Raw genomic sequence first — 10,830 nt, 5'->3', positions numbered from 1 at the left:
GTGTCCTTGCGACAGGTCAATGTTTCTGTAATTCCGCTCACCTTTGGACAGAAAATCATTCCTGTGTTAGGCTAAATAAACTGTAGAAAGATAGGTTTTTTATATTAAGTTGACAAACTTCCTGTGGCCACACGAATGAGTTAAGACTCTTAAAATATGTTTTTTTTATTTGCTTAACTATATGATTGGCATTTATCCAAAATAAATTACTTGTTTCGCATTACAATGAAGATTGCATGGCATGATATGTGTGTTATATATATATATATTTAATGACCTTTAAACGTTAACTTCCTGGTATAAAAATAGAACTTTGTTATCGTAAAATCATATACATAGAGGAAGCATAAAATGCCTGTTTAAATATCTATAACTGCAGTCTCAGACCTACCCCGGACTACCAGTCGGTTTCAGTCCTACCCCGGACTACAGTCGGTTTCAGTCCTACCCCGGACTACAGTCGGTTTCAGTCCTACCCCGGACTACAGTCGGTTTCAGTCCTACCCCGGACTACCAGTCGGTTTCAGTCCTACCCCGGACTACAGTCGGTTTCAGTCCTACCCCGGACTACCAGTCGGAGACATCTCTTCTTTCCGTAGCTTTACATCTGTTCGTAAGTACATAATTATGTATTTGACAATGCACATATATGTTAGTCCGAATTTCGCCAAACGTTAGACACCTGTTAGGGGTACATGGACTCACCTTTTTTGCTTGTTTATTGATGTATTACGTTTAAAGTCGTTACATTATTTATTTATTTATTTATTCCCGTTAAATTTCTCAATACAGCACCAAGGGACTAAGCTCTACTTTCAAACCCATGGTCCAAATACATGTTTACATATACATTGTATATGCATTAAATGTAACGCTGACTGAGATTTTGTGACGAGTCCTTGTGGTTCAGCTTGACAGTATCTACCACAGAGACACGGTACACGTGTATTTGGACCTTCTCTATATTGTAAACCATACTATATTTTTTTTAGGGGAGGGGGAGAATGTTAAAATTTGTTAAAACTCCCGGTATTCATTAATAGAGAAGAGACTGTAACAAATTACAAATTATCATGTCCCTGTGGTACATGTATGTACATGTACTAGCCCGAATTTCTTCTTGCACTGATACATAGTGTATGGGGCCCGTAGGAAATAGGAAACTCATGATCAGTCTAAGGATTAAAATTAAAATTCACCTTGGGAAAGATTTCTCCCCCCCCCCCCCCCCCCCCCCCCAAAAAAAAAACAAAAACAAAAACAAAAACAACCCAGAATAGAGAATATATATGGATGTTTAAAGTCTTACCTACCCTGGTATGAGTGCACGTGCATACTCTAGAATAAGTCGATCATGTGATGTAAATACAAATACTACTTGTGTAGTCTCGTCTGTCAATACAGGAGGTCGGTATCTGTGATCATGATAAAACACAATTTTCATTGGGACATGTGATATATAATCACATATAGATCATACTGTAGTATTAACATGTACATCTAGCATGTGTATACCAAATACTTATATTTTTAATTTGTATCAAACTATCAATTAATGAAGAAAGCAAGAACTGCTTTTTTGTTTGTTACTACAATAAAGAAGAGCATCGTCTTTCTTTCTTTCTTTCTTTCTTTCTAAGAATCCAAATCAAACATTTCAAATAAACGATCACATTTAGTTCTGAAAGTATTGTCGCGGCGAAGGCAATATATTAATTAGCCTTAACTATATTTTACGCTACCTGTAACGTGTTTTGCTATTCTACTGTAGAGAAATCTAATTCGTTCAAAAGGACAACAATCAGTTATTGATTTTGTATGAATAAGAGGAAGCATCGCCTGGGATTTAACAGGAACATGGGCGGAGTCTCTATTATATTGAAAATCCTCTGTTGTAAATTCTATTTACTTAAGATAATTAGACTAACCTTGAATGCTATCAAGTAGTTATTATGCTCATCAATTAAGTTTACTATCGTCCTGCCTGATTCATACTCAATTGCTAGTGAGTACGTGTTTATTTTCAAACCTGAATTACCTTTCACAACATATCCATGAATACATCTTTTAAAGTAAGCATGCATTGTAAATATTCCGATTTTGACGAGAATTCCAAGAAAACCATACGTGCTGATTCATTTCCCAAATTGGTTTCACATGCTTTTTTATTAGCCTCGCCCACATATATTAATTTATATGATGTACCCGTACAGTCCACCCCTATAGAACCGTGTATTATCTTCTGTGCCATCTATACGTCTTTCTTTCTTTCTTTCTTTCTTTCTTTCTTTCTTTCTTTCTTTCTTTCTTCTTTCTTTCTTTCTTTCTTTCTTTCTTTCTTAAAGGGCGTGTCATCATTATTGTTTATAAGTAATAGAGGGTATGTCATCATTATTGTTTATATGATTGGAGAGCGTGGCATTATTATTGTTTATAGCAGTAAATGACGTTTCATCGTTATCGTTTATAGTAGTAGAGGGCGTGTCATCATTATTGTATATAGTAGTAGAGGGCGTGTCATCATTATTGTTTATAGTAACAGAGGGCGTGTCATCATCATTGTTTATAGAGGGAGTGTCATCATCATTGCATTTAGAAGTAGAGGGTGTGTCATCATTATTCTTTACACCAGTAAATGACGTGTCATCATTATTGTTTATAATAATAGAGAGCGTGTCATCATTATTGTTTATAGAGGACGTGTCATCATTACTGTTTATAATAGTAGAGGGCGTGACATCATTATTGTTTATAATAATAGAGAGCGTGTCATCATTATTGTTTATAGAGGGCGTGTCATCATTATTGATTATAATAATAGAGAGCGTGTCATCATTATTGTTTATAGAGGACGTGTCATCATTACTGTTTATAATAGGAGAGGGCGTGACATCATTATTGATTATAATAGTAGAGGGCGTGTCATCATTATTGTTTATAATAGTAGAGGGCGTGTCATCATTATTGATTATAGAGGGTGTGTCATCATTATTGTTTATAAAAGTAGAGGGCGTGTCATCATTATTGATTATAGAGGGCGTGTCATCATTATTGTTTATAATAGTAGAGGGCGTGACATCATTATTGTTTATAATAGTAGAGGGCGTCTCATCATTATTGTTTATAGAGGGCGTGTCATCATTATTGATTATAATTGTAGAGGGCGTGTCATCATTATTGTTTATAATAGTAGAGGGCGTGACATCATTATTGTTTAGGGTAGTAGAGGGCGTCTCATCATTATTGTTTATAGAGGGCGTGTCATCATCATTGTTTATAATAGTAGAGGGCGTGTCATTATTATTGTTTATAGAGGGCGTGTCATCATTATTGTTTATAATAGAAGAGGGCGTGACATCATTATTGATTATAATAGTAGAGGGCGTGTCATCATTATTGTTTATAGAGGGCGTGTCATCATTATTGTTTATAGAGGGCGTGTCATCATTATTGTTTATAATAGTAGAGGGCGTGTCATCATTATTGATTATAGAGGGCGTGTCATCATTATTGTTTATAATAGTAGAGGGCGTGTCATCATTATTGTTTATAATAGTAGAGGGCGTGTCATCATTATTGATTATAGAGGGCGTGTCATCATTATTGTTTATAATAGTAGAGGGCGTGTCATCATTATTGATTATAATAGTAGAGGGCGTGACATCGTTATCGTTTATAGTAGTAGAGGGCGTGTCATCATTATTGTTTATAATAGTAGAGGGCGTGACATCATTATTGTTTATAATAGTAGAGGGCGTGTCATCATTATTGTTTATAATAGTAGAGGGCGTGTCATCATTATTGTTTATAATAGTAGAGGGCGTGTCATCATTATTGATTATAATAGTAGAGGGCGTGACATCGTTATCGTTTATAGTAGTAGAGGGCGTGTCATCATTATTGTTTATAATAGTAGAGGGCGTGACATCATTATTGTTTATAATAGTAGAGGGCGTGTCATCATTATTGTTTATAGAGGGCGTGTCATCATTATTGTTTATAATAATAGAGGGCGTGACATCATTATTGTTTATAATAGTAGAGGGCGTGTCATCATTATTGTTTATAGAGGGCGTGTCATCATTATTGTTTATAGAGGGCGTGTCATCATTATTGTTTATAATAGTAGAGGGCGTGTCATCATTATTGATTATAGAGGGCGTGTCATCATTATTGTTTATAATAATAGAGGGCGTGACATCATTATTGATTATAATTGTAGAGGGCGTGTCATCATTATTGTTTATAATAGTAGAGGGCGTGTCATCATTATTGTTTATAATAGTAGAGGGCGTGTCATCATTATTGATTATAGAGGGCGTGTCATCATTATTGTTTATAGAGGGCGTGTCATCATTATTGTTTATAATAGTAGAGGGCGTGTCATCATTATTGATTATAGAGGGCGTGTCATCATTATTGTTTATAGAGGGCGTGTCATCATTATTGTTTATAATAATAGAGGGCGTGTCATCATTATTGTTTATAATAGTAGAGAGTATGTCATCATTATTGTTTATAATTGTAGAGGGCGTGTCATCATTATTGTTTATAATAGTAGAGAGTATGTCATCATTATTGTTTATAATAGTAGAGGGTATGTCATCATTATTGTTTATAAGTAATAGAGAGTATGTCATCATTATTGTTTATAAGTAATAGAGAGTATGTCATCATTATTGTTTATAAGTAATAGAGGGTATGTCATCATTATTGTTTATAATTGTAGAGGGCGTGTCATCATTATTGTTTATAATAGTAGAGGGCGTGACATCATTATTGTTTAGGTTAGTAGAGGGCGTGACATCGTTATTGTTTAGGTTAGTAGAGGGCGTGACATCGTTATTGTTTATAATAGTAGAGGGCGTGTCATCATTATTGATTATAGAAGGCGTGTCATCATTATTGTTTATAATAGTAGAGGGCGTGTCATCATGATTGATTATAGAGGGCGTGTCATCATTATTGTTTATAATAGTAGAGAGCGTGTCATCATTATTGTTTATAATAGTAGAGGGCGTGACATCATTATTGATTATAATAGTAGAGGGCGTGACATCGTTATCGTTTATAGTAGTAGAGGGCGTGTCATCATTATCGTTTATAATAGTAGAGGGCGTGTTATCATTATTGTTTATAATAGTAGAGAGCGTGTCATCATTACTGTTTATAGTAGTAAAATGACGTGTCATCATTATTGTTTTTAGAGGGTGTTTCATCATTATTGTTTAGAATAGTAGAGGGCGTGTCATCACATCATTATTGTTTATACTGGAGGATTTGTCATCATTATTGTCTATAGTAGAAGAGGGTGTGTCATCATTTTTGTTTAGAATAGTAGAGGGCGTGTCATCACATCATTATTGTTTATACTGGAGGATTTGTCATCATTATTGTCTATAGTAGAAGAGGGTGTGTCATCATTTTTGTTGATAGCATTAGAGAGCGTGTCATCATTATTGTTTATAGTAACAGAGGGCGTGTAATCTTTATTGTTTATAGTAACAGAGGGCGTGTAATCCTTATTGTTTATAGTAACAGAGGGCGTGCCATCATTACTGTTTATAGAAGTGGAGGGCGTGCAATCTTTATTGTTTATAGTAACAGAGGGCGTGTCATCAACATGGTTGATAAGAAATAGAGGGGTTTTCATCATTATTGTTTATAGCAGTAGAGGGTGTGCCATCATTTTTGCTTATAGTATCAGAGAGCGAGTAATCAATATTGTTTCGATATATTATTACATATAGGACTCGGAATCCTGTGTTCAGTATAGTTACATTTTAGGCATTGCTCTGCAATTGGGGTAAGTTAATGGTTTAATGATGTCACACTGTAATGTTACCATTAAAACAAGGCACTTTGTGACGTCATATAGATATGTTTTAAATGTACTGGATTAACTAGGTACTCAATAACGTCATAGAGAAATTTTTATATAATGATTTTACCAAATCCATTAGATCCTCTATTACACACAATATTATTAAACATTAACATTCATATTTTGGTAAGTTCTGCTGGCGGACTTTAGTCCCCGAAGATTGCCGTTACCCTTTATGCCGTGTTAAATTCTTATGAATAGTGGCAACGGTTCAGAGTATCCAATACCAAACAATTGCAAATTGCAACACCCCCCCCCCCCCCCCCCCCCCCCCCCCCTTTTTTTTTTCATATGTACTCCCTTTCCTATATTTAAACATTTATCTCGGGCACATGTCGACTTCTCTTTTGAATTGTAACACTTCTAAATGATCCTTATTACGATAACTTCAAACATGTATTCACCCCAGTTGAAATTTAATATGATTTACATTAAATCTGATTTAGTTCCTTAATCGAATAGGCACCATTCTTTATTCTTCAGCATACAGTTTGATGACACTGATAAAAGCCTTGCCTCTCCTGGCCGTCCTGTCTACAGAAGTATCCTTTGGGAAAGTTCTCTTTTGAACAAACCTGTATGTGACAGGTTTATGTGAGCGTGCATACTAGACGTACCACTCAGCAGCTCAAAGGCGACTTCAACAACACAACATTAATCGGATAAATGTGGAAAACTGAAATGGATTTCGTCGACTTTACGTAAATATTATAGCCTAATATTTTTTTTATAAAGATATCAATTCAAAGAACCTGATTATGTGTGAATGGAATTCGATATACTGTAAGGATTACGTTTTAGCGATGCTTAAAATGTTCGAAGTTTTGCTAACGTTATTTTGGAAAGGGCATGCATTCTCCAAGAAAATTGTTCAATAAACCATTGACCAATGGCTGGAAAAACGTTTTTAATTTACATCTTTCGTGAAACGTTCTTTTTAAGAACATGGATGTGGCGCAATGGTATAAGCTGTGGGTATTTCTGGCTAAGCGATTAAGTGCGATCAGAGTTATCAAATTGTCTTCGTCATTTGGGCATATTTTTGTTTATATAGAAAGTGTCCAAAGGAAATACATTTGCAACTACAGTACAGGTATTACTTGTATGTACATTTGACGATTTGTCGCGGTATAATATTGATACATATATATATATACTTATTCACAGCCGTACCTCCCATACACTGGAGTATATGTATAACGAGGAGCAGGAGAAGGATTGGCCAGAATTTTTCGAATTATATAAAGACAGATTTCCCCTGTTGGCATACATTGTCGGCGGAAACTATGGAGAGACTGTCTATGATGACTTCTGCAGTGACCAGGTAGGGAGAGACATACAGGCAATTAAGTGTTTGATTTCTTTCTCAGAAATGATTGACGTAATCACTAAAGTAACAGACAAGATCTGCTATCCGGGTACTCCCTATTTTCATACATGTATTAATATTCACTTCTTCTATTTCCGAATACTTTTTCCTCTAAATGAATATTCACATTTCCCTGTTAATTAAATCATCTTGATTGATTCAATTAAAATCCTTTATTTTATAGATATATCGAGTCCAAACGTATTCCAATCAGAGACGTATAGTAGCCAAAGCAGCGAAAGTGTACGACCGCTTTATTGATATCTACCTTTCCCTCCCGATCGACACTAAACACCAGTTCTGTGTGCTGAAGGGACATAGAGGAAAAGGCAAGCGAGCTTAAATCATTGATTTTAACAACCTACTATATTTCATATAATTCAAATGTTATCAGAACTCTAGAGTAAAAGGTTGGCTATAAAGTTTTGATTTCATATTTTTTCACGGAGAGAGAAATGTTACACGAATACCAAAAGTGAAATAATAAGTGTATGAAGCTTTAAGTATGACACTGTACCACATATAATATCATTAATCTTTGTTTTAATGTATATCACAATTTAGAAAAAAATGACGAATTTAGGATAAAACATCTCAGATTTTTATTAATAACAAATAATACTCACAATTTAGAAAAAAAATGACGAATTTAGGATAAAACATTTCAGATTTTTATTAATAACAACTAATACTCTGTCTGCACGTTCTCTTTGTTTTCCTTCTAATGTCACATACTTCTTGTGCTCTCGTTCTTCTAATACTCCTTTGTTATTCATCTGTTTCTTTGCATTAGCATTTTCACTCCATCCTCCGTTTGTTTACGCTTTAATTGTGCCACTGTATGTCCTACATCTTTCAAACAGCTGTAAGTCACAATTCACATCCTCCAGGTTTATTTTGTCTCCCTTTTTTTCGCTGCTACTTCAGCAATGCTACTATAGTCTATACACTGTTAATACTGTCTAATCCTCTGCAAAACTTCCCCTTTCACCTCAGTTCATTTGGTAAAAACGGCGCATGTGCCTCCATCCACAGGGACTCGGTTTCAGGATTTTGAGTCACATATGACATCAATTAACAACCACAACACTAGAGAGTAAGTACTAGTATTCATATACATTCTGAAATTCTTATACAAATTGGGGTAATCAACTATGTGTTTTTTTTATGTTGTTTTTTTCTCGTTAACCCCGATTTTTAGAAGATTTCAGAATTGAAATTAATACTTAGTTCATAGTGTTGTGGTCGTTAACTGATGTCATATGTTACTAGTTACTACAAATCCCGAAACCGAGCCTCTGTGGTTCCATCGATGACCCCTGACCATGACCCCTGACCATTACTTTTAATTATTCTGTCTATGCAGAGATAATATATAACAAATAAACAGTACTGAATAATGACACAATTAGTTTTGCATTTATAAGCATTCCTGCTGCAATATTTGTTTGTTTGTTAGTTGTTTTTTACGGTATGGATTATCGACATGTTACTTTTTTTAAAGCTGAAGCACCTAAAACTTTAAAGGACATTGTAGAGAGTAATCCGTTCCCGATTCAAGTGAAGTTTGCGCCAGATGAAAGAGAGATATACGTGGGGAACAGTCGCGAAGATGTGTCTTCGTACGCCACAATATTGTTGACACGGGAGTATACAGAGAACTTCATTCTAGGCAACTGTATAATGAATGGTACGTTATGATATTCTGTAAATCACTTAGATTTCGCGAATACTTTATTGCGAGAACTTACTTTTCCCGACATATTTGCGAATACGTGAATTCGCAAACGTTGATCTAGAAATGACTTCTAGATTCGCCTATTGTGAGCTTTCAGATTCACACACTCTGAAACACTTTTACATAGGTAACCAATAGTTTGACTGGCATCCAGGTTTTATTTTTGTACAAATAATCGTAACGGATTCGAATTCGCTGACTCTCCTTGCATATTAACGTGAAAATAAATAGCACTCGGAAGTATAAGCGATTTACAGTATTTCCGACAGGAAGTTCTCCTTCCGGGACAGCTGTATCTACAACCCAATCAATGTGAGGTTTATTTATCTAGCCCTGGTAATACTTTCAGTATATTATACTTTTGATTACGTGATTATAATTTAAGTACCCAAATATTTTGTTTAATAAGTAGACTTTTATATGTAATATTTTAATTTTATCTAAACCTCAAATTTACAAATGCATTTCATTTTGAATAAATCAAATACATTTCATTATTTCTTATGATAATTAGATTATAAAAAATGCATCAAGTGTCCTATCCAGCTAAGAGGTATTATTGATTCGAAAGTTTATGCAGTTTGAAAATATATCTTATTTAATACATTCCTATGTACAATACCCACTGACACAGTTATACATAGTATCATAAGACATACATCAATGCCATGCTAAAGTAAGTAACAATCTCGAAACAGCTGTATGGTGAAGGTGAATTTCAGTTTGGGTTTTGTTTCGTGTTTTATTTTATTTATTTTTTGGTGTTGTTTTTTTTTTTTTTGTTCTGTTTTTTGTTTTGTTTTTTTGTTTTTGTTTTTTTTTTGGGGGGGGGGGGGGGGGGGGGGGGGTTGTTCCTGTTATTTGTATTTATATATTTATCATTTCTTTATTTTCATTGTTTGTTTGTTGTCCTTTTTTTAATTTCAATTATCTAAGGATTACCTTGGATATAACAATGTATCTTTTGTGTTATGCGGATAGGACAGGATGTACTCTTAATCAACAAGTATATGTGGTTTATGATGAGAGTACAGTACGCTTTTGTGTGTGTGTTATAGCTCAATACCATAAAATATATCCAACATATTCTTATAAGGTAATTCACTATACACAATCACTGTGGAAAACCACTTTTATTGACGAGTTTTTCTTCTCTCAGAAATTATTACGTCACTGGATCAGCCAATCAAAAGCGATCTTACAATTTGTGGCGTCATTTTTACGTTATCGGCTCATAGCATAAATTCTAAGCCAATGGAAATGCTTGTAACAAGCGAGATTTCATTATTATTCTACTTGATGGTGTTGATATCTTATGTATCAGTTGAAGAATCGAGTCAATCATCATTTCAAAGCACCATTTATTTATGTTTTATGTTAAATATGTGGCATTTTGTTTACTAGGACAAGTATGTAAAACTGTCACAGTAGCAGCTATCAGTGCTTTGATATCCGTGGCACCTGTCTCGGGCATCAATGGAAAGTCAGCAGAGTTTTTCCGAAGATTTCTCAGCGATTTGCAGGCATCTTTAGCTGATGTCAAATATGATCGTACTGTGGGAAATACAAGTATGTAAAAACAAAAATGTTTAATTCATTAATTTGCTATTAATTTTGAACGGTATTCATTGTTAAAGTTCAATTTTCGCCTTGAAAAAAAAATCTAGTCAACATTATATATATATATATATATACGTATATACTCTATTTGATAATTAATGTAAAAAGAGTATTAACTTAATTAATGAAGCAATCAGGATTTCCTGAAAAATCACTACAGACGTGAGGCTAAATGCACAAATTAATCTCGTCGACTTGGCCTATTCGGGCTAATCGAAA

The 10,830-nt window shown here is 34.4% G+C and overlaps 1 protein-coding gene across 1 annotated transcript in view; it reads left to right on the top strand.

Annotated features, from left to right (window-relative positions):
- The first annotated feature begins 362 nt into the window (after window positions 1-362).
- The window catches only part of LOC117316255, a 32,630-nt gene continuing 22,162 nt past the window's right edge, over window positions 363-10,830 (top strand). Inside the window, exons 1-6 of the mRNA XM_033870794.1 lie at window positions 363-613; window positions 6,368-6,585; window positions 7,052-7,208; window positions 7,438-7,582; window positions 8,758-8,943; window positions 10,396-10,560. Coding sequence (XP_033726685.1) covers window positions 6,551-6,585; window positions 7,052-7,208; window positions 7,438-7,582; window positions 8,758-8,943; window positions 10,396-10,560 — 688 coding nt within the window. The 5' untranslated portion in view covers window positions 363-613; window positions 6,368-6,550. The remainder of the gene's footprint in view (window positions 614-6,367; window positions 6,586-7,051; window positions 7,209-7,437; window positions 7,583-8,757; window positions 8,944-10,395; window positions 10,561-10,830) is intronic.

Source organism: Pecten maximus, chromosome 18, assembly GCF_902652985.1.
Source record: "Pecten maximus chromosome 18, xPecMax1.1, whole genome shotgun sequence".
Lineage (NCBI taxonomy): Eukaryota > Metazoa > Mollusca > Bivalvia > Pectinida > Pectinidae > Pecten > Pecten maximus.
This window is presented reverse-complemented; position numbering and strand designations above follow the sequence as displayed.